Below are 23,672 nucleotides of genomic sequence, written 5' to 3' on the forward strand. Positions count from 1 at the left end.
CACAAGGCAAATTCCATGTATAGAAATTCTTACATCTCCAACACAAGGCCACAGTCACTGATCACCACATCTGTAATATTTCTGACCCTGACTGCTTCCTTCACTATGTTTAACCCAAACTCCACCTGACCAAAACCAGCTTCATCTTTTCCTTCCTTCTCCTCCTTTGTGTATATGCGGAAGATTGTACTGATATCCTCTTTCTCGTAGCGACCAGCCACCAAGCCTGCCGAGATGGGGACCTTCCGGCCTGCTGGAATGTCTTTGTGGCTGTTAGGTGAAAGAAGTGACCTTCCTCCACTGCCATCACTCTTCTCATAGTCTCCTGTCCAGACATGCTCTCCTGGCAGGCCCTTCCACCACACCCTATGGAAACAGGTCCCTCGGAAGGAGATGCCTTCCTCACCAATGCACAGGCTGATGAACTGGCGCCCCCGGAGTGTGTCCCCCGTGAGGCGTATGTAGAGACGGCCACGATCCACCTCACCCCATGACAGGTCCAGGAAGATGAGGGTTGACCCGGTAGCCTGGCATAACTTGATGCACTTTACCTGTGTGGGGGAAGGTTGTCAGGACCATAGCTGGGCGTTATCATAAGTTATCGCGATACTTTATCGCTGATAACAAAATCGGGTTATCAGCCATCCGCTACTTATTTAAATATATATCGGTATCTTCGTTACTTTTGTAACCAAACTTGCAATAATCGCTGCTTTTTTCTGCCTCTCAGAAAAAGAAAAAAAAAAAAAAAAAAACTCTCCCTACTGCGCATGCGTGGCCTGGGCGCCTGGTGTTGTATGAAAAAACTTCGGGGTATGAAATATCTTCGGTGAGAGATTTCATACTTAGATCATCAACATTAAAACACTATTTTTTTTTTATAGGTTATTTTTTATGTTACACTCAAAAATCTATATCAAAGAGAAAAATCATTTAACTTTGCCCAAAAAATTATTATTCACTGCCTCAAATTTGATATTCCATATTCGTTTGTGAGCATGCCATGGTATTGAAGGCACCCGGTGTTGTGTTATTTGGTGTCCCATCATCAAAAGCTGGCGCTTTTGTTTACAAACACTGGTCTCTCGTGAACTGTGCATGTTCAGACCAGTAAGCATAGCCCTGTACAGTCTCACAAAGCTTTTTAACACATTAAGAGTTGCTGGAAGGCTGAATCAGACATACAGTACCACCATCCTTGCTGTTTCTAGAATGACACTCTGTACATATAAATACAACTCGTACAGTGTCGTTCTAGAAACAGCGAGGATGGTGGTAGTGGTACTGTATGTCTGATTCAGCCTTCCAGCAACTCTTAATTACGGTTAAAAAGCTTTGTGAGACTGTACAGGTCTACGCTTGCTGGTCTGAGCATGCTCCATTCACAAGAGACCAGTGTTTGTAAAAAAAAGCACCAGCTTTTGATGGTGGGGACGCCAAATAACACAATACCGGTTCAGGCGTTTCTAGTATTACCATCCATATGTACGTGTCAACGTGTGGTTTTCAGGTTTTGTAAGTTTTCTAAAATACAGATCATGAAAATTTGAATTCATCTATGTTTTTCTATCTGAAATATCAATATAGTATCATTTTAGCCTTTCGGACTTATCGCTAGCTATTATCGGAATTGTGGATTTATATCGGGTATCGGTTATCGCCTATATTTATGTCTCCAGTTAACGAATATCGGTCATCACCGATAAGGTTTTCCATTATCAGTTATCGGTAATCGGGAATAAGGTTTTCTGTTATAGTGCCCAGCTATGGTCAGAACTGTCTTAAAAATAAAGTATTAATGGATATGAAGGTGTAAAATTGAGGTTTTATGGTGTTTCTTTATCATAAGAAGAGACACACTAAAGATATATGTGTGTGTGTGTGTGTGTGTGTGTGTGTGTGTGTGATGATGCTCTTGTAAAAAAAAATACATGAAGTGCCAAAAAAATATATTGTAATTAGGTCCAGAAGTGTCTTGATATTCCCTTTATGAAAAAGTTTGTGACAGAATGGAGGATATACAATAAAAGAAAGGCTGCTGGATACTGGATAACTCTTACACTGTAGCATTAAAACTTAAGTAAAATATTTATGTAATTAAAGCAAAGCATGAATGTTATCAAAGTGTGAAATCTATCTATGAATACCATAAGGGATGGTCAAGTAATCCAAGTACATCATTTAAGCTATTTAAGTAAAATAGAGAAAAATGGCAGATGAATTTTAACATCACCAAGTGTAGCGTACTCAGTGTAGGAACACGCAACCCATTACACGGGTATATTTTAGACTCCACAGCGATAGGCAGATCAGTGTGAAAGGGATTTGGGAGTGTTAGTGAACTCTGACCTAAAACTAAGGAAGCAATGTATTAGTGCAAGGAATAGGGTTAACAGGGTATTAGGCTTTATTAAAAGGACGGTAACCAACAGGAGTGCAGAGGTCATCCTCAGACTCTATTTAGCGTTAGTTAGGCCACACTTAGATTATGCTGTCCAGTTTTGGTGCCCACACTACAGAATGGACATCAACTTGCAAGAATCAGTTCAGAGGAGGATGACCAAGATGATTCAGGGGCTGAGGAACCTCCCATATCAAAATAGACTGAAACATCTAAACTTACATTCACTAGAAAGACGAAGAGTGCGGGGAGACCTGATAGAAGTATTCAAATGGGTCAAGGGTTACAACAAAGGCGATATAAGTAAAGTACTGAGAATTAGCCAGCAGGATAGAACACGCAGTAATGGATTTAAATTAGAAAAGTATAGATTTAAGAGAGATATAGGCAAGCATTGGTTTAGTAATAGGGTGGTGGGGGAATGGAATAGACTCAGCAATCACATAGTTAGTGCAGGGACGATTGCTTGTTTTAAGAGTAGACTGGATAACTACATGGACGAGGATGACAGGTGGCAGTGAGGTGTGGGTGCAGTAAGGTGACAGGGTACTGGAGCGTACGCGCGTACCGAAGGTAAATGAGGATCAAGCCTCTACCTGTAATCCCTGAAACTACACCTCACCCATCGTGAGTAGCGGGGGTGATTCTGGAGCTGCCCTGTGTAGGCCACCCGGCCTCTTGCAGTTTCCCTATGTTCTTCTTATATGGGTCTCTTATGGTAAGTAATAAGATATTAGAATGCAACTATCAGCATATAATCAGTGTAGCTGAATATATCACTAACTATGTGATTTGGGGGAGGCGGTGGCTGAATCAACAGAGTAACACCACCGCGTTCAGGAGGACGCGAGTTCAATCCCCGCCCGGTGCCACCAAGCTGGGATTTTTCAGCCGCCGCCGAGTGGCTTAAAACTACCCACATGCTGTCCAAAAGACCTCCTATCAACCCGGACTCTAGATTCTAGGATTAAAGATGAGCTCCAGGAGGGCAGCATGAGCCAATGCAAGATGGCGCCACTATAAACACTCGCCTGCGCCAGAACGGGCTGGGCCAACCATCAGGACCCACCGGGAAGAAGCTTTCGGCCGACCATCAGGCCCCACCGGGAAAAAGCCTACCGGCGCTATAGGCCGCGACGTAAAAAAAAAAAAAAAAAAAAAAAAAAAAAAAAAATCTCCAATTACATACTGAAGTGAAACATGGAACCTAGCTATAAGAGACTTTACACCACATGCCAAATACTTAATATAAGATATAAACAAATCAGGCTCTGGAAGTCATCACCTTCTGCCTTAGACTCACATCATGAAAATTAATCTTTAAGAAAGTTTTGTTAATAAATAAAACTTCAAAATAAGTGCCTCACTTGACAAAATGTAAGTCTATACATACTGGCAAGGCTCGAAATGCTTGACTGGTAGCTTGGCCCTTCCTTAAGGCGTGAAGATGGAACCTTCCTCCCTCAACCCTCAGCTCTGAACACAGCTCAGAGCCAAGAAGCTTGTCTACAACATACATTCCTGATTTTCCATTTTCATCAATCTCGAGTGACTCAAGGGTCCTCTTCAATAGGTGCTGAAATTAATTGAGATTGTGAGTAAAGCTCTGATTATTTGCTATTAATAAAAAATTCCACGGGATGTGTTCAGTATTCTGTACTCATGTGAGATTGGTTTCTTTAGCTAGAAATGGAGAAAAAAGACAAAGTAAATTATATCCAGACGAGAAAGTCAACAAAATGATGATTAATTCCCCAATACCTTAATAAATTAATAAATCTGCTACTCTGAATGAAAGTTTACATGGTTACACCTCATATATCCAATCATCAAAATAAATCTTATTGTTACCTATATGAAATGGAAAATTAATTATGAAAACTTCAAATGGAGGAGGTCAATGAGTTTAAGTACCTTGGATCAGTTATGTGTAAGCATGGTGGTATGGAGGGAGAGATAAGAGAAAGGATGTTGCAAGGAAGAAGGATGGTGGGGTCTCTGGGACGAATCATGAATGGCAGAAGTGTGAGCATGGAGGTAAAGAGGGATTTGAGGAATACAATAATAGTACCAACCCTCACATATGCAAGTGAAAAGTGGGCCTAGAATGAAAGTCAGAGGTCTAGAGTGCAGGCAGTGGAAACGAGTTATTTGAGGAGTGCTTGTGGTGTGAGTAAAATGGAAGGAATGAGTAATGAAAGTGTGTATGAGCGTTTTGGAATGTGTCACGGGGGTGAAGGTAAGAAGTGTGGAGTGGTGGAAGAAGTGAAGCGACAGACTTTAAAGTAATTTCGCCACATGGAGTGAATGGATGAGAGTAAGATGACCAAAAGGGTGTATGTGAGTGAGATAGAGGGAGGGAATGCTAGAGGACAACCTCCAGTGAAATGGAGAGATAGGGTGCAGGAGTACATTAGGGAGAGGGGGGAAAGATCTTTGAGAAACTTTGAACAGGCAAGGAGGGAGTGTCTGGATAGAGAAAGTTAGAACTCTTCTGCCATGGCCATCCCCTGGTGGGAGCTCCTAGGAGCAGGCGTCGATGAAATGATGATGATGATGAAAACTTCAATTGATTTTTACACATGACAATCATTTCACTGCCAATTAGTTATGAAAAATAAGTCACAGTAATGTGTCTCATTGTTTAGTGAGGGTGAGGTCATCAACAAGGTTATTATAACTCATTCCTCACCTTAAGGCAGACTGTTGTTTCCTGGCTACTGGCTGTGGCATTGAGCTCAGCACTTGACCCCCACTGCTGAGCTGTTTTGGCCATGTCCTCTTTTCCTTGAAACTCTGCTAAAGCCTCAGGAAGATTTCTAGCAATTGACACAGCCTCCATGGCATCAGTCAATTTTTTCATTAATTCTCTGCCTTCTTCTAGTTTCTTTTCCATAATTGTGTTTTTTTTCTCTATGCGCTCATATGCAACTCTCATCCACATAAGGAAAGTCTTATCTTCATCAAGGCTATTTTCTAGGATCTGTAGAGAATTGTTAAGTTGCTCTTGTGCTCTTTTGCCTTCTTGATCATTATCCTGCTTCATAGCTGCAAGTTGGTCTTTGAGAGGCTTGACAGAGCACCTTTTAGTTGAGTGCTCAGCTTCAGCACACCTGGCACACACCCAGACCTTGCAGGTACAGCAGTAGGAGGAGGGGCGCACACCACTCTCCAAACACTTACTTCCATGAGGAGATCTTGGTGGGAGAGACTGATGTCCTAGCTGCCCCATGCCACCCCTTGCCACACTGTCATTCCCTGGCTGGGACTGGCGTTGCCTTATGTCACTGCCTTCAGGTAAGTGTGGTCCTTTGCTTTCTTTTTCTTGTGCTACATCATATTGCATGCTTTCTTCTGAGAGTATTTTCAACAAAGGCTGATTGACTGGACACTCTGAAGCATTTTTAACATGCCATGTATGTAATGGACATAAAGGACAAGCCACATGATGGCCATAGTAAGTTTGCTTTGATATACATTGAGTGCAAAGGGAATGGCCACAGTACAAATTCCTTGGCAGTTTCTTTTTCAAATTGAATTTTTCTCCACAGGATCCACAAATCAAAGCTCTAAAAAAATAACAAGAAAAAAAATGAGGATAAAAGGAATGATACTTGAACAGAAACATTATTTGATTGGAAATCTCTGCTTATCACATTTTAGTTAAATATGAAGTCTACCTAAAATTTAATAACTAAAATCCCACCAAAGGTTTGCAGTCAATCAAAATTCTAGTTCTGGGTCTGAACTTAAGAGGAATTGATCATCAGGACTGCCGAGGACTCTGCAAGACTGTAACTTACTTGGTGTTAAATGTGTTGGTGGGGGTTTCAGGCAACCACATTTTTTAACTTCTTTATATTTACTGATGATTTGCATTTATTAATTGTAATACTAATACAGTGCAGCAAAGTAACTTGGGTCATTCAACTTAAGGAACAATTTAAAAAGAAGTAAAAAATTAAAATATAAAAATAAGAAGGCTAAATAACAATCTTTGGACAACACAGCCTTCTACAGACCCCTAGAAAATAGAGCAAATACTTGCAACAAAAGAACAACACTGACCTTTGGGGACCATGAAGTTGTGAGGTTTGCTGACCATGTGGGTGGCTGTTGAAGGGTGGCTGGTTTTGAGGTCTCTGCCCCCTTTTGTCATAGTTATGGTTGCTGTTCCATTGTTCTCTGTGGTGGGGGTGCTGATGGCTGGGCCGGAAGCCTTCATTCCTCTGTGCTGGGGGGGTGTAGTACTGCTGACTCCTGCGACTGTGCTCTCTCTGATGATTGGTGTCTCTGGGATCTCCATTAGCTGATGGAGGTCCATTCTGATAGCCTTGAATGTCCTCTGGTATATGTTCCTCCACCTCTGAGTTCTCCACTGTCCTTTTGTTTAGTTCTGTATGATGGACGTTTGGTTTCTTGTCTTCATATCTTGATGATGATGCCTCAGATTCCCCTACAGTATATTTTTCATGTCCTGTCACAGATACAATTTCCTTCTTGCCTCCATCAGCTTCTGACTGTGAGGCCTCATTTCCTGTCACTGATATAATTTCCTTTTCTTGCCTATAGCTGTTGTTCTCATTTTGTTGGATGGCGGTGCTGCTCCTGCTTTTATAAAGTTGATCACTATTCTGTCCAGCCTGATTATTTACTGCATAAATTGAAGGTTCACCGTTTTTTTCTTTTGGCCTAGCACCATTCTGGCTAGCAAGATGAACTTCCACCTTTTCTGCAGTGCTCATTGACTCTCTTTCATTATGATGGCTGTGCATTGTATTTTTGTGCATTTGTTGCTCAATTTCTGAAGTTCTTACATCAGTGATCTCCTTTTCTTGGTCTTTAGTTTGGGAGGAGCTGATTAATGTGTGCATGTCATTTGTTGAAGCAGCTCCGTGTGTTCCTACTGCTATGATTGCTTCTTTTCTGCCCACAGGCCCAACTGGTTCCCCTGCTGCCTTGTAACTAGACAATAATTCTTCTTTTCTTACAGTTTCTTTGGGCCTTTTAATTTTATTGTGCAGTACCAAGTCAGCATTTTCTTTAGCACTTTCTTTTAGTTGTGTTCCATTGGATTTATAGACATTCTCCCTCTCTTGGGTATCATTTTTGATAGATGTTCCTTGTGTTGTGTGAAGGTGATGAGCTGGCAAGACTGTTGCTGCTTTTTCTGCTCTTTCACTTGCAGCTACTGCTGCATTTGATCTTGCCACTCTTGCTTTAATTTCCTCTTTTATCCTTAAAGCTTCAGACTTTTCTGCTGCTGCCCTTTTCATTGCTTCTAATTTTTCTTCTTCTGCTCTTTCTGCTTCTTCCTTTTGTCTTTGAGACATTTCTCTTCTTTCCTTTTTCTTTTTTTCTTCCTCTTTTGCTCTAGTAGCAGCTGCACTTGCTATTATTGCTCTATTAGGAGTTGGGGTGTAGGGAGAATTAATTTCTTTCATGCGATCTGCTACACTTTTTTTTTCTAACATGTACTTGTCATTTTTCTCTCTGAAGGAATTATGAGTAACAAAACCTTTTGTATCTTTCTGAGCCATGTTGAAAGATTTGAAAGGTGAAAAGATCCTGCAAGAGACCAAATAGTGGGAATCAGGAATACATTAATAATAAAAGTCTTTCATATCTTTTGTGCCCTGTTGCAAGATCAACTTGTTCTATAAACAGTGGGGTACTGGGCCGTATTACAAGTCGAATCCAAGAAGTTTCGGGTCCCTACAAAGGTCAGTTTAGGGGCTGTAACGGTCCGAATGTGAGTGAACGAGAATATGAGTAAGTCAGTGAGTAACAGAGTGAGTAAGTGTGAGCGAGTGGGAGCGTGGATGAGTGAAAGAGTGAATGAGTGAAAGAGTGAATGGGTGGCTAAGGAATGTAAGTGCGTAAAAGGATATGAGAAGATAACACGGCGAGCGAATGAGTAAATATCATGAACGAGAGTTACTGAAATCCCTCATCTCAAAGCCTCGAACCCCCCAAGAAACCAATAACTAGTTAGTTAGTTTTTTTTTTTTTTTTTTTTTTTTTTTACGTCGCGGCCTATAGCGCCGGTAGGCTTCTTCCCGGTGGGGCCTGATGGTCGGCCCAAGGCTTCTTCCCGGTGGGTCCTGATGGTCGGCCCAGCCCGTTCTGGCGCAGGCGAGTGTTTATAGTGGCGCCATCTTGCATTTGCTCATGCTGCCCTCCCGGAGCTCATCTTTAATCCTAGAATCTAGAGTCCGGGTTGATAGGTGGTCTTCTGGACAGCATGTGGGTAGTTTTAAGCCACTCGGCGGCGGCTGAAAAATCCCAGCTTGGTGGCACCGGGCGGGGATTGAACTCGCGTCCTCCTGAACGCGGTGCTGTTACTCTGTCGATTCAGCCACCGCCTCCACAGTAGGTAGGTAGGGTTTGATTGTAATGCCGAGAGGGAGTCACGTGAAGAAGGGGGAGGAGCTTAGCGAGGAGCAAAGGCGAGAAGGCGAGGGCAAGGAGACCCACGGGCAGTGAGGAGACAAGCACCACTGCAGCAAGAGACAAGTTTGGGAGACGTGAGGAGACGAACACCCCTACAGCAAGGAGCGGCAGCGAGAAAACACAGAGAAGCGTACTGGTCAGGAGACGAGCAGCAGGAAGCAAGAAAGGCAGCGAGTTGGAGTTGAGTGAGAGAGGTGTCCATCTCTCCACTCAGCCCCCCCGAAGAACCACCCACAGCCTGCTGTGTGAGACGGACTACAGGATGGGAACTTGAATGGCAGGGTAACCTGCCCCTTGACTGCCCTGAAGGGCCGATATACCACTGCCCCAAGCTGCTCCCTACATCACGACGAGCGCCCGCCTCTTCACACCACCCGAGCTGCTCCCTCTCCACATCAAGCGGCGCCCGTCTGTCCATCACCAGGACCGCCCCTTTCCCATGTGGACCTCCCCTGCCGAGCCCGACGCTCACGCCAGCTCCTGCTTCTCCTCCTCCAACAACCAGAGCTAAGCATTATGTGTATTCCCCAAATCTCCTTTGTGCCGGTAGCTAGTTAGAGTAGAGGCATACAGCCTGTCAGTCATTCATTTTTTCTTTTTAGTACTCCGCTAACCTTTGAAAAGTGAAACTAAATACATTTATATACAACCTTACTGTGAGTATTATCATTTGGAGCCTGTTTTGCTGCTCATTTGAGATTACTGAACCCTTACACACATCCCCCCCCCCATAGTACATTATCACCATCCAGTTTCTTAACGCTGTCTCACAAGTGGTTCACACGGAAATCCTCCCACCTTCCATAATTAATCACACAAGTAACGCCCTTCTGGTCACAAACCTCGGAACGAGTGTTCACTTGTAATGAGACCTTACCATCCGGGACCAGCGCTCGGGAATATAGACTACTATAGTCCGGCAAATCTTAAGTGGCGGCTCTGACGTAGACAGCCCGCTAGACACTAGTGCCGTGTCTCCAACTGACCTCGCGCACCGTGCCTTTCACACCCTTCTCTCTCTCTCTCCTCGTGTGTCTCTCTTTCTCTCTCACTCTAGTATAAAAACAAATATGGTTTTTATGATTGATTCTCTGAGTGAATACAAAGAAATTTGTATAACACTTGGCAGCGTTGCCACCGCGGCGTTGTCAGCTCAAGTCAACCCAACACACGGCAGGTGCCAGTTCCTCTGCCTGCTTTAATTATCGCATTTCTGCCATTTCTTGGGGTGTGTCTGCCATCTGCCATACAATATCAGCCATATGGCATAATTATGATAAAATATGGAGACTGCACCTGTATATGTAATGCCAGGACCGTCAAGCAAATTTTGATGTGAATCATCCAGGTGAATGGTGAGGTTCTGCTGGGGATGGCCAGGGAGTGAGGAAGGAGTGGTCGCTAAGAACATTAAAATATTACACTTTGACCTTATTTCCACACCACCCAAGGGGTAAAGAGTCTTGGTGCATTTTTTAAAGAGGTTTATTATTAATATTATTATTATGCATTGTCGTGCACCATACTCCCCGAATGAGAGTACACCCCCACTTTTCTCGCACACACACACACACACACACAGAGGGAAAGAGAGAGTTAATGAGGCTCGTAAAATGATCTCTGCCTGTCAGATTAATTACAGCTGCAGGCTGATGGGAGCTGAAATGGCTTTTCTGTGCCTGGTATCGATTCGTTGTATTTTGGGAGTCACCGTTCGTAATAGTTCTTCAAAATCAGTGGTTGACCTTCCAAAAAAGTTATTAATTAAACCCTGCTCCATTAACTCTCGGCTCCGCCAAAAGTAAGTCATTCTGTAATGCTCAACTTTCTATACTCGACCACACCCATACGCGTTTTCTTGTCTTTTTCTTGCTCTCCAGTGAGTGCAATAATAAATAAAACACAGAGGCCATTGTAGCAATCTCCGCACACACAGAGATCCTGAGAACAACCCTGAGGTGTGGACAGGAAACATTATTTCCCGAGGGTATTCAAATGTATGCCAGTGGTTTACCGAAACACTTGGGAAACGTCTGGGATTCATTGTCATCATACAATGATTCCTGGTGTGGACGCATCTTTTTTTTTTTTTTTTTTTTTTTTACAGCTAAGGAGACAGCTCAAGGGCGCAAAGAAAAAAAAAAGAAAAAAAGGCCCGCTACTCACTGCTCCCGAACAGAGGTTAAAGGAGTGTCCAAAATCAGAGGTTAATTTCGGGAGGAGAGGTGTCCTGATACCCTCCTCTTGAAAGAGTTCAAGTCGTAGGCAGGAGGAAATACAGATGAAGGAAGATTGTTCCAGAGTTTACCAGCGTGAGGGATGAAAGAGTGAAGATGCTGGTTAACTCTTGCATAAGGGGTTTGGACAGTATAGGGATGAGCATGAGTAGAAAGTCGAGTGCAGCGGGGCCGCGGGAGAGGGGGAGGCATGCAGTTAGCAAGTTCAGAAGAGCAGTCAGCGTGGAAATATCGATAGAAGATAGAAAGAGAGGCAACATTGCGGCGGAATTTAAGAGGTAGAAGACTATCAGTATGAGGAGGAGAGCTGATGAGACGAAGAGCCTTAGCCTCCACTCTGTCCAGAAGAGCTGTGTGAGTGGAGCCCCCCCACACATGAGATGCATACTCCATACGAGGGCGGACAAGGCCCCTGTATATGGACAGCAACTGAGCAGGGGAGAAGAACTGGCGGAGGCGGTACAGAACGCCCAGCCTCGAGGAAGCTGATTTAGTAAGAGATATAACACTTAACACATATACACACACAGACCTGGGGATTGTAATTCAGGATTTGTCACCAGAAAACACAAACATCATAATTGGTGATACATATAAGCTACATGTTGAGGAATATAAATATGGCATATCACTACCTGGATAAAGATATGATATAGATAATATTTAATACTGATTAGACCAAAACTAAAATATACAGAAGTTATTTGATATCCTACAACGAGAAAAAGCATGTGAAGAAACTGGAAAATATAATGAATGGACACCAAGATTATCATGACTGAAGGGCTTATGAAGAAAGATTAAAATAAATGCAGCTGTTGACACTGAAGGAGAAGGGAGGTGGCCTAATTACAGTATATGAGCTCATGACACACACACACACACACACACACACACACACACACACACACACACATAGTAGCAAAACCCATAATAAATCTGGAAGAGGCATATATATCCTTGTACTATAGGCAGCGACATTACAATAACTTTCTGTCAAACTTAGCAAATCAAGTAAAAGAAATATAACTTTCTGGAAAATGGAAATAAAGAGTTACACCTGTCCCAGACCACCTTAGTGTGCGTGGACGAAGTGTTGGGAGTCTTCTTTCACACCTTGACAAGAGTTCGCGTCTAGTATACATCTCTCATCTTTTTCTCTGACACTCTATCTTCTTGTATTCACCTTTAACTACGCTCTAGATACCTAACTCTATTGCTTACCTCTGTTATTGCCGTGGAGTACTGAAGACGCGCCCGTGCCAGCCTCTCCTTTTTCTCCTGTGAGGAAGTTCACGTCTCGTACTTGTCTAACTGACTGGGAGGCGGGGGAGGGGGGGAAATACGGACCCAGTACTTGTTTCAGACCCGCTGCCGCGATCTATTATATATTACTTCAAGTTCCTCTTCACTCATTTCACTGATACTTGAATGTGTGTGTGTGTGTGTGTGTGTGTTGTGAAGTTGTATTTGTTGCTAGTAGGAGAAGTTAGGAGAAAACTCTAACTAAATAAAGCAATTGGCATCTTTTGTTGTCCCCCTCCTCTACCCTCCTCCCTCCCTCTTCCACACGGATAGTCAACTCACACAATCCCCCTCTCCTCTTCCTCTCCCTAATCTCCTCTCCCCTCCTCTCTCCCTCTTCCTCTGTCCCCTATCCACCCCTCTTCTCCCTTCTCCCGTCCCCTTCTCGTGCCTTACTCCTCCTCCCGTCCCTCAAACCATCCCTCTCCTCTCCCCTCACTCAACCCTCCTCCATTATCCCTACTACCCATCCCACACCATCCCCATACCTCTCTTCCCTCCCTCTCCCAATGTTGGTATACGTATTGTTCATCATCTGTTGCCCATTGGTCTAGCAGCAGTTTTCACAAATGTTCGTTCTTTTTGTTTCTGTAAAATATGCTTTCCTGATTATTATTTTTCCATACCCCTTCGACTGCTGAGTTATTATGGTATGAAAAGTTTGGTCAAGTTTGTTCATGATTTTTTTGGTTGTGTGTGTGTGTGTGTGTGTGTGTGTGTGTGTGTTGATGGCTATGGTCTTCTGCTGTTTTCGTGGTGTGGCGTGAGATATTTAACAATGTGAGTGATTAGATCATGAAGTGATATCAAAACTAATCTTATCCACCTTCGAGAGAGAGAGAGAGAGAGAGAGAGAGAGAGAGATGTATTCTAATAGGATCCTGGAAACGTAGACATCTATATGAACTGATCGGAATAAACGTAAACCATCTATAACTAGAAGAATCATTGGGTTGATTATGATGAGGCAGTATTCCATCTAGTACAGAGGAATCGTGTATTTGTTGTTCTGTTGCTGCGTGAGTCACCCCCTTGGCGATTGAACGATGGAAGTGAAACAGATCTTTTCTCTTTCGGCGAGTCATATCTCTACACTCTACAGGCCGCTGGGAATATCGGGAGGGATGTTCCTGTATTCCTGTAACATGTGTGGAAGGAGTGACGTATCCCATGATTGCTTTCTCTATTCAGCAATGTTAGCTGGTGACAGACGAAGATATCTGAAGTAAAAATACCGTAGAGGTGATATCGTTCACTCGTGACGTCGCTGCAATGCTCAATAACTCCAAGTTTGCAATCAACGCTGTGTAGCAAGAAGAAGACGATCTTAAAACGGTTTCTCTAATCTAGGGGGGTGGATCGTTTCCCCACACACCAATTATCATCTCTCATGACTCTAATTCCGTGGAAAACCTCTACAAATAAGCGAGTAAATTAAAGCGACTGACGGTAAGGATGAAACTCTCTCTTACTCACGTCGCTGCCGGTGTGGACGTGTAGCATACGCGTCTACGTCTGTCATATGTGGGGCGTTAATATCAAAGGGTGTTTTTATCATCTCTTCAGTTGTGCAGCCTCAGTCCAGGGAAATAGTGGTCTTGGGATAACGTGCAGTGGCTGGCGAAAAGTGGTGAGGCTGTGAAAGGACCTGACGAGTTACAAGTGGAGGAGTGGACGAGGTAAAGTAACGTCTTGTGTGTTCACTTTCTCGTGGTGGCGCCTTTCTTGTGTGTTCTCTCTTCAGGTGGGGGTGGTTGTGGTGGAAGAAAGCGAAGTTACTGGTGTATTTGGTAGTGGTGGTATTTAGAAATGAGTGGTGCTTGGTCAGTTGGAAATGTTTGAACTTGACCTTGGTTTTTTTAGGTGACCCATCGGTTCAGGTCATTATAATAGCAGGTCCTGTACTGGAACGAAGGAAAACAAACAAGCTTAGACCCGGTGTTGTGTCCCTGGTTGTCCTCCGTTTGTTTACACACAAAAGGCGGATCGCTACGAACACGGATCCGTGTACGCAGTGTCTACAAGCACGGGAAGGCATTGTTTTATTTTTTCATTGGAAAAACATTAATGAGTCCAGCACAGTGCCCTGTTTTGTAATAAGTAAAGTTAAGGGCCAATAAATAGAATTCATGCAGTGATTCATGGGTAAATTTACGGGAAATACCATCTTGCTATTTTCTGAACAAAACTGTCCAGATGTGCATATGCAGATTCGAAATTTTGGCAGATGTTTTGGGGGGTGCTATAAGGAGGGCATCATAGGTTCAAGAAGTGGGGTGGGGTGATGGGGAGCCTGCACAGTTCACGGGAGGACAGCCAGGAATAGGGGGACAGTCAGGAACACAACAGGTTTGTGGGTTGTCAAGGAGGTTGGGGGAGTTGACAAGGAGGTTGGAGGTTCACAAGGTTTTGGGGATTGAGGAGGTTGGGGGTTGACAAGGAGGAGGTTGGGAATTTACAAGGAGGTTTGGGGGTTGAAGAGGAGGTTGGGGGTTGACTAGGAGCTTAGGGGTTGAAGAGGAGGTTGGGGGTTGACTAGGAGCTTCGGGGGTTGAGGAGGAGGTTGGGGGTTGAGTAGGAGCTTCGGGGGTTGAGGAGGTTGGGATTGACAAGGAGGTTTGGGGGGTGACAAGGAGATTGGGGGGTTGACAAGGAGGTTGGGGGTGACAATGAGGTTGGGATTGACAAGGAGGTTGGGGGTTGACAAGGAGGTTGGGGGTGACAAGGAGTTTGGGATTGACAAGGAGGTTGGGGGACAAAGAGGTTGGGCTTGACAAGGAGGTTGGGGGTTGACAAGGAGGTTTGGGGTTGTCAAGGAGGTTGCTGAAGGTGACAAGAAGGTTGGGGTTGACATGGAAGAGGAGGTTGGGGAGTTGACAAGGAAGGTTGGGGTTTACAAGGAGGTTAGGGGCTGACAAGGAGGTTGAGGGTTGACAAAGAGGTTTGGGGGGTTGACAAGATTTGAGGGATGGAGGAGGAGATTGGAGGTTGTCATGGAAGTTTGGGAGTTGGCAAGGAGGTTGGGAGTTGACAAGGAGTTTGGGGTGTTGACAAGGAGGTTGGGGAGAGGACAAGGAGGTTGGGAAGTTGACTAGGAAGTTGGGAGTTGATAAAGAGGTTGAAGGTACACAAGTGGGTTGGGGGTTGACAAGGAGGTTGGGGGTTGTCAAGGAGGTTGCTGAAGGTGACAAGAAGGTTGGGGTTGACATGGAAGAGGAGGTTGGGGAGTTGACAAGGAAGTTTGGGGTTTACAAGGAGGTTAGGGGCTGACAAGAAGGTTGAGGGTTGACAAAGAGGTTTGAGGGATGGAGGAGGAGGTTAGGGTGTTGACAAGGTTTGGGGGATTGAGGAAGAGGTTTGGGGTTGACAAGGAGGTTGGGGGAGTTGACAGAGAGGTTGTAGTCAGGGATCAGTTGTCAGGGTGGCAGAGTAACAAGTGGCGTGCCACAAGGATAAGTGTTGCCACTGATAATGTTTGTGACTTGAATGAAAGACACGGTGGGAGGTGCAAAGCCACACTAGTCTGCTGATAATGCAAATATAATGAGCAGAATGGTAAAGGAACAGGACTTTAAGCTTGTAAGAAGATATTGGTGAATTTTATAGTTGAAGTCAAGAGTGGGAAGTGAATTTAATATTAAGAAGTGTCAAGTTCTGAATTTTAACAAAAGAAAAGGGACACCAAGCTGGAATTATAAAATGGGGAACAATCAAATTAAGAAATTACAAAAGGAAAAAATTTAAAGGTGTTTTATTCCAGCAAGAACAACTTGTCCCCAGAGAAACACATAAGCAAGATTACAAGTGATACACATAAGCTCCTAACCAACATTAAAGTTAACTGCTCCTTCATGAATGGTGAAGCAGCTGATTGTGTTGGTGACTTGACCAAGGTTGGAATACGCAGAGGTGGTGACGTTTCCCTTAGCAGCAAAAGAAGATAGGTTCAGAGTGCCACAACATAAGAGTAATTATTATAATCATCATAGTAATGCAATGAATGAGGATTACTATTTATATTACTATTACTATTATTATTATTATTATTTAATTAATTAATTAGCACAATATATGAATAGCATAACTTTAGTCTTTTTTTTTTTTATAATTAATGAAGGTATCAACAGTTTGCAAAAGGTTTAGAAGAATATTGCAGTTACACCATTGAGTCTCTTGTGCACCTCAGGGTTGGTATGGGAGGGAGGAAAAAAAAAAATAAGAACAGACAGCACCAGGACAACCAGTCTGGCCCAGCACCAGCACCAACACCAGACAGGCGCCCTAATCTAGAAGACAAAAAGGAAGGGTCACCTGATGCTGGGGCCGCCCCCGTCTCCTCCACCACCACCGCCGCTGCCGCTGTCCCCCCAGCTGCTGCTTTTGTGTGAGTTAATACAAAGTGTTCAAGGCTTCCCTGTGTGTGAATAATCATTGTAATAATAATCATGAAATAATGTTGAAAATAAGAAAATAGTAAAGTAATAATATTAAATATCATCAATAAGAAAGTATTGAAAGACATGTTTTTGTTTTTAATTTGTTTGTGAATATATACACCTTTAAATAAATTACACTAAAAAAATGAATAATAAAAGAGCTAGCACAAAATAATAGCATTCATCACATCACAGTATACCCCGCTCTGCGTCATTTCAACATAGGGCCTAGGTCATAATATTCGACTTGACGCGGGAGTGAGGCAGGGCTGTGTCCTTACCCCATCGCTTTTCAACACTTGTATGGACTGGGTACTGGGCAGAGTTGTGGAGCATCCATTGGTAATACCAGGGTCACTAACCTTGTTTTTGCCGATGATGCAGTAATCCTGGCGGAGTCGCTGGGGGTTTTGGTGATGGCTCTCTAGGCACTGCACGAGGAGGCGAAGCCCTTGGGACTTCAGGTATCCTGGGCCAAGGCCAAGGTACAGGTGTTTGGAGGCTTGCTAGATGAATCAGTACAGTCTATGCGTTTGGCGAGGACGTTGAGATCTCAGAAAGTTTCACGTATCTTGGTAGCGAAGTTCATAACAACGGTGAGTCTGGCCAGGAAGTCTTACGGCGGATTGGCCTGGCCCACGGTGTTATGGACTCGTTCAACACGAGTATATGGCGTTGTCGATACCTGTGCAGAAGGACAAAGATCTGGATCTTCAAGTCCCTTGTGCTCCCTGTCTTACTCTATGGTTGTGAGACATGGACACTAAATGGGGACCTGGAGAGGCAGATTGATGCCTTTGGTAATAAATGTTTACGCAGAATCATGGGATACTGCTGGAATGACTTAGTGTCAAACAGGCAACTACTCTGTGAGACTGATTCCACATATATTACCTGCATAGTCCGTCAACGCCAACTCCGGCTATACGGGTACGTGGCACGTTACCCTGAAGCTGATCCTGCTCATCGAGTTACCTCTGTAAGAGACAATCCTGAGTGGAGGAGGCCAAGGGGACGTCTACGGAATTCGCTTGAGCAAGTTGATAGATCCTGCCAGGAGGTACTCGGGTTGGGAAGGGGGCCTGCATGGAGATTCGCCCGGAGGGACCCCCGGGCTTAGGTGAGCAAGGCGACGTGCCCCCCGGCGTATGCCCCCACTAATTGATTGATTGATTGCCCGCGCAGGTTACCGGCACCTATCTGAGCCAAGGATAAAGGCCTTGGATTAAGGTTCACTTCACACGAGCATTTTTTTCCCCTGCGCAGTAAAACTGCCGACATGTCAAGAAGGCGGCATGACTCCACGGTCTAGATCCCCATTTCCCAACCCTGGGGTCGCCAACATTTTCCTGGGGTTGCCAAGACCTCAAAATATCAAACTGGTAATTGGTAAGACTTTTTATGTACACACCCTTATGGCTGGTTTACATCACAAAGCAGGGTATGTCGCAGCTTTTAGAACCAGTTAATGACGTAGGGTGGGGTATGACTGTATATTGACATTTGACAAATCAAGAATTCTCATAAGTATAATGTATCTAGTATTAACAAAACTTTTTTTCATATATTTCAACTCATTAAATATGTTGATTTTGATGAAAAAAGGTGTTGAAAAAAAATCCATCAGATAAAACATGAAAGAAACATCTTAGTGTGTGTGTGTGTACATTTTTATTTTTTATTTTTTTATTTTTTTATTTTTATTTATTAATTTTTTTTTTTTTTTTTCAGTAACCCCCTGAAACTGAATTGATAATGAAATTATCCCAAACATGTATACTGCTGAATTCTACTCAAAAGCTTTGTTCGACATTACTATTATTATAGTTGATTAATAAATTTACTTGCTCACCTAATAACATATTAACTTGCATGCTCGACAGGATGGAGTGTGAAGTATGCCAAGAGAAATTTGATAGGCAGAGCCACAAGCCAAGAAACCTGGTATGTGGACATGCTTTCTGTTCCGACTGCTGCAAACAGTTGTTAAACCAGCAGAGCATCCCTTGCCCCAAGTGTCGCACGATCACACCAGTGAAATCTGTTGGTGCCTTGTCAGTAAATTACCCCATAATGGACATATTGGAGGGCATGGATGTGGATACTACAGAAACAGCAAGCATGAAGAAAGACAAAGGGGACAAAGGCTCGTCATGGGTCAGTGGCATATTTTCAGGTCGTCAAAAGAAAGAAGAAATTTCCCCACACAGAGGAAAGTGTCTTGAGGCTCAGGCTGAGGTGGCCATGCACTGTGCACACTGTAACCTGTGGCTGTGTAAAGACTGCAGTCGCATTGACCACAGACGCCCGGAATGTGTCCTTGTGCCTTACCAGGACACGCTGAAGGAGATGGGCCAAATCGAGAAGGCCAAGATGAAGGTTACCCAAGAAGCATTAGAAGATTTCTACTGTGAGGCGAATGAATACGGTTGCCAACTGACCTCTTGTGCCACCATTCTGGAGATTGCTCTTGACTGCATAAAAAAGGAGCAGAGTCATTTGCCGAATGTCCTCATCCACGCCAGGAAACTACAGCAAGGTTTGAGCGACAGCGCCGTGAAACGTATCCCTGATGATTTAGAGGATGCATTGTATTACCTTGAAACTTTGCAGACAGTTACTCAGGCAGCAGAGCAATGGGCAGCCAATGCCTCCACCTCTGTACTGAAGGTGGACCAGGTGTTCAGGCTGTCCAAGGTGTGTTATGATTTTTTAAGCATTCTAGATTAGTTAAGTATATTAAAAGCCACCTACAATACTGTTTTGATGATGCCCATGATGTTCCATAGCTTCAGAGTCAATTTTTATTTTTAAAATCTCACATTACATACGTCAGAGGTTTAAAAGTAAATATAGATGTATGTAAAAAGGAAATCCCGAGGCAGGGACTTGAATGATAGAGGCTAAGCTCATATATGCAGGTAGTTACTTAGGTTTTATATACTTGTGAATGGGAGAGCTCTCATGTGTGTATAACTCTGTTCAGTTCTTATCAGTTTATCTTCTTTTTCCATCTAATAAGTTACTAATTCCCTATGAGACAGAATCTGCCATACTAATTACTTTTGTTGACTATACTGACAAAAGACCCATCCTTAATTGTCTTTCCTGGTGGACGGACAGACTCTGCTGCAGACGGCTGTACAGTTGCATGGCACTGCCAGCGAGGGTATAATGGGCCAACACAGCGTTAATGGCATCGACATGACCCTGCCAGTGGACATGGATGGAAGCCGCATGCTGGTGCACGCAGTGCAACGCAGTGCTCCCAACAGAAGCTGCAGGCTAGTGAAGGTGGGTTGTATGGGCAGGAGTACAGGAAAAGGAATGAAAGCTGGTGTGTGGAGGTGTTGAGTTGCAAGTGTTCGTGGGGTGATTGGGGGTGGAGAGTGAGTTGGTGTGCAGATATGTAAGGAGAGGTGCTGGAAGTGGAGTGAATAGGTGAAAATGCAGACATGCAGACTCTCCCAAAGACTGCATGTAAAACTAGTTAGATGTTTACAAGATACATGTAAGAACACATCGTATGTTTGTCATTTTGTTTATAATCGTTCACTCCCTCCCTCTCGCCCTCCCTCACTCATCCTTGCACACACTCCATCCTCCATCTTCAGCTGGCGCACATCATGTCGTGCATCGACCCCTCAAGTGCCCTCACCTTCCTGGACATCAGCTTGAGGGGGCAGGAGCTGGGCAGGGTGTTCATACGCCTCCTGTGCGGCTCCAAGCGGTCCCGCAGCTTCCTGATGATGTGTACCGGCGAGGGAGGGCCAAGCTTCAGAAACACTCCCTTTCATCGCGTGTGTTGGGAGGGGAAGCCAGGGGAACACCTCTGGTCTGGGGATTATGACCACGCGGACGGTAGTGGAGGCAGCCTTCCCAAGGAAATTCAAGACCAGACCAAGGAGCTATGGAATGAAAAGACCCAGGTGCTCGTTGCTTCTGGACTGGTAGCTGGAAGATACGGGAACCACAACAGCACAATCTTTCGTGTGTACACTAGAGACAGCCCTGACGTGAAGGAGGAGTTTGCTCTCGGCCGGGTGGAGTATGGGCTTGAGGTGTTCAAGGATGCACTTAAGAAGTACAACAACATCACCCACTTGATGATCTCTGACTGTGGCATAGTGGTGGAGCCTTAACTCCCTTCCCCCAACTCTCATTTCCCTTCCCCTCCACTCTTTACATATGCTAGGAAGATGACACTAACATTTTACTAGAAGAGGAGGAGTCTTGCCCTTTACACATGCTAGGAAGATAACGCCTACATTTTACTAGAAGTGGAGGTCGTGTTCGCAAAGTCCTCTGTGAATTTTTCCCTGCAAGACTGCCTGTTTTGAGAGGGATGCAAGTGAATAATTAAATGATTGCAAACCTCATGAGCGATTTGAGAGTACTTTAATGATGAAAGGGCTATTTTTGTGTATAGTATACATAATTATAATGTATGCCATGGGGGATTACTGACTTTTTACTCAAGTTTAACAATAATTATTATATATACATTTCTGTCACATCATTGCTTCAAGGAGTGGTTGTTATGCAGAAACAAATGAATGAGCGTCAGTTTTTGCTTGTTCTTGCCTGTATACATTCATAATCGCAACTTAAATCATTTGCATTGCTATATTGGCACCGCTTCTAAAAACGTTTATGCATTGCCAGATATATTTTCACGCAAGTAGTTCAGGGAAATAAATGGGTGTGTCATTTTTAGTTTCTTTTTGCTTGTATACCTTTTTTTTTTTTTTTTTTTTTTTTTTTTTTTTTTTTTTTTTTTGGGTGGGGGACAAGACACTTGTAATATGATATCCACTTGTAGTGCAACTGATTTGCCTGATAGGCGAGCCTCCCATACCTCACTCTGCGAGGGGGGATACCTCTTTGGCCGACTGGTTAATTAAGGAGTGGCTCTCTCATTGCACTGGTCGTGGGTTTGATCCCCGGCGTTGGCAAAATCTTTCCTTGTCTGGATTAATTTCTCATGTGTTTCGTTACACACTGTGGTCGTGTGGGAGTGTAGAAAAGAAAAATTCTGGTGCTTCACACTCCAGGTAAATGGTACTTTTGTAATGCCATTTACGCCTGGGTGTTTTAAGTGTTGTACTAGTGTTTTGGATTTTCACAGTTATGTCGACATATTACAAGCTCAGTCGTAAAAGGTAATATAAAAAATCATCAAAGCCAACTAACCATGCCATGAAAAAAGGATTAAACAAGACAAATCGACCCTAATCTGACTCTTAAAAAATAAATTAGGCGTTAACCCTAGAATGCTAGTATGCTAGAAACCGTATGCTGTTTGGCACAAAAAATAAGGTGTTTTTGAAACTTGCGCTCACTGTGGTTAACCTTGGCCAACTTTTTCAACTCGTTCATGGGCATGCATTAGTACGTTGGGTGCCCTGTTGAGGAGAGAGTATCACAGTCCGCTGCTCCTTCCCACTTCTTTGGTATGAGTGCCCCGTTTGCCATTCGGCACAGCATTTCCTGTAACGTTATTTTTGTTGTCTAAAAAAGTTTTGGAAGTGGCCATTTTGACCCAGGTGTGACGACATGTAGTAATTTTTGGGGTGTGTGTGAGTATACATTAGCCTTTGTACTTCACAAAAAAAACTATATACATTAGTTTTGATTTTTTTTTTTCGCAGATGCGTGATAACGTCCATGTTACGAGACAGATTGTTTAATGAGTAAGACTTGACAGCATTTCCTTGGTGTGAGGACTTTCATTAGAGTACTTTCGTCACGTTGCAAGCAGGAGAATCGCCATTTTCCCTTGTGTCTTTCAGTACATGGTTTCCTGTATCAGTGCTATTGTGAAAAAAAAACTAAATGTCCTCGTTTTTTCCATACTCTAAGTAAGCTCAGCGATTCAGTCTTGCTTTGACATCACATGAGAGCCTAGGAACAAGGAAGCAGTGTCACATAGCAGAAAGAGGTGTTTCTTCTGTCCAGCAATAGGAGCCAGCCAGACCAGGACTTACTGCATTTCCTGCAGTAAGCCTGTGTGTCCAAAGCACTCCAGTGTGCTGTTTGATGAATGACATGAATTGGAATGATAGGTAACTATGTTAATTTTATATTGCACACTCAAATTTACAGTATGTTGCTGCATATTCACCATGATATATCAGTACTGCTAAATCTGCGCACGTAAAATGAGTGTTTTACATTTGTTCCCGGTGAAACGTTTCCTGCAACATATTGAAAACTCACTGGCTGCCAGGGGCACTGGACACCTTTCAAGAGTTATACAGAATACTTTGTTTTCTATCCCCTATTCTTCAACAACACTCAGCTGTCACCTTCTTCAACACTAAACATCCTCGGTCTATCCTTAACTCAAAATCTCAACTGGAAACTTCATATCTCCTCTCTCGCTAAATCAGCTTCCTCGAGGTTGGGCGTTCTGTATCGTCTCCGCCAGTTCTTCTCCCCCGCGCAGTTGCTATCCATATACAGGGGCCTTGTCCGCCCTCGTATGGAGTATGCATCTCACGTGTGGGGGGGCTCCACCCACACAGCTCTTCTGGACAGAGTGGAGGCTAAGGCTCTTTGTCTCATCAGCTCTCCTCCTCCTACTGATAGTCTTCTACCTCTTAAATTTCGCCGCGATGTTGCCTCACTTTCTATCTTCTATCGATATTTCCAAGCTGACTGCTCTTCTGAACTTGCTAACTGCATGCCTCCCCCCCCTCCCGCGGCCCCGCTGCACACGACTTTCTACTCATGCTCATCCCTATACTGTCCAAACCCCTTATGCAAGAGTTAACCAGCATCTTCACTCTTTCATCCCTCACGCTGGTAAACTCTGGAACAATCTTCTTTCATCTGTAT

General features: G+C 43.8%; 2 protein-coding genes across 2 annotated transcripts in view; one reads left to right on the forward strand and one right to left on the reverse strand.

The window, feature by feature from the left end:
- Window positions 1-12,562, reverse strand: part of LOC127001663 (uncharacterized) — a 13,186-nt gene extending 624 nt beyond the window's left edge. Inside the window, exons 1-5 of the mRNA XM_050866639.1 lie at window positions 12,316-12,562; window positions 6,470-7,969; window positions 5,094-5,970; window positions 3,795-3,977; window positions 1-551 (exon numbers count right to left, since the gene is read on the reverse strand). The exon at window positions 1-551 is cut by the window's left edge and continues 624 nt beyond it. Coding sequence (XP_050722596.1) covers window positions 30-551; window positions 3,795-3,977; window positions 5,094-5,970; window positions 6,470-7,941 — 3,054 coding nt within the window. The 5' untranslated portion in view covers window positions 7,942-7,969; window positions 12,316-12,562 and the 3' untranslated portion in view covers window positions 1-29. The remainder of the gene's footprint in view (window positions 552-3,794; window positions 3,978-5,093; window positions 5,971-6,469; window positions 7,970-12,315) is intronic.
- A 1,554-nt stretch (window positions 12,563-14,116) lies between these two features.
- On the forward strand, window positions 14,117-21,548 carry LOC127001664 (uncharacterized). The gene is made up of 5 exons (XM_050866640.1): window positions 14,117-14,140; window positions 16,583-16,780; window positions 18,716-19,529; window positions 19,956-20,126; window positions 20,447-21,548. Exons 2-5 carry the CDS (start codon window positions 16,590-16,592, stop codon window positions 20,972-20,974), a joined length of 1,704 nt encoding a protein of 567 aa, XP_050722597.1. The 5' UTR covers window positions 14,117-14,140; window positions 16,583-16,589; the 3' UTR covers window positions 20,975-21,548.
- The last annotated feature ends 2,124 nt before the right edge of the window (window positions 21,549-23,672 follow it).

Source organism: Eriocheir sinensis, chromosome 21 (assembly GCF_024679095.1).
Source record: "Eriocheir sinensis breed Jianghai 21 chromosome 21, ASM2467909v1, whole genome shotgun sequence".
Taxonomy (NCBI): Eukaryota; Metazoa; Arthropoda; class Malacostraca; order Decapoda; family Varunidae; genus Eriocheir; species Eriocheir sinensis.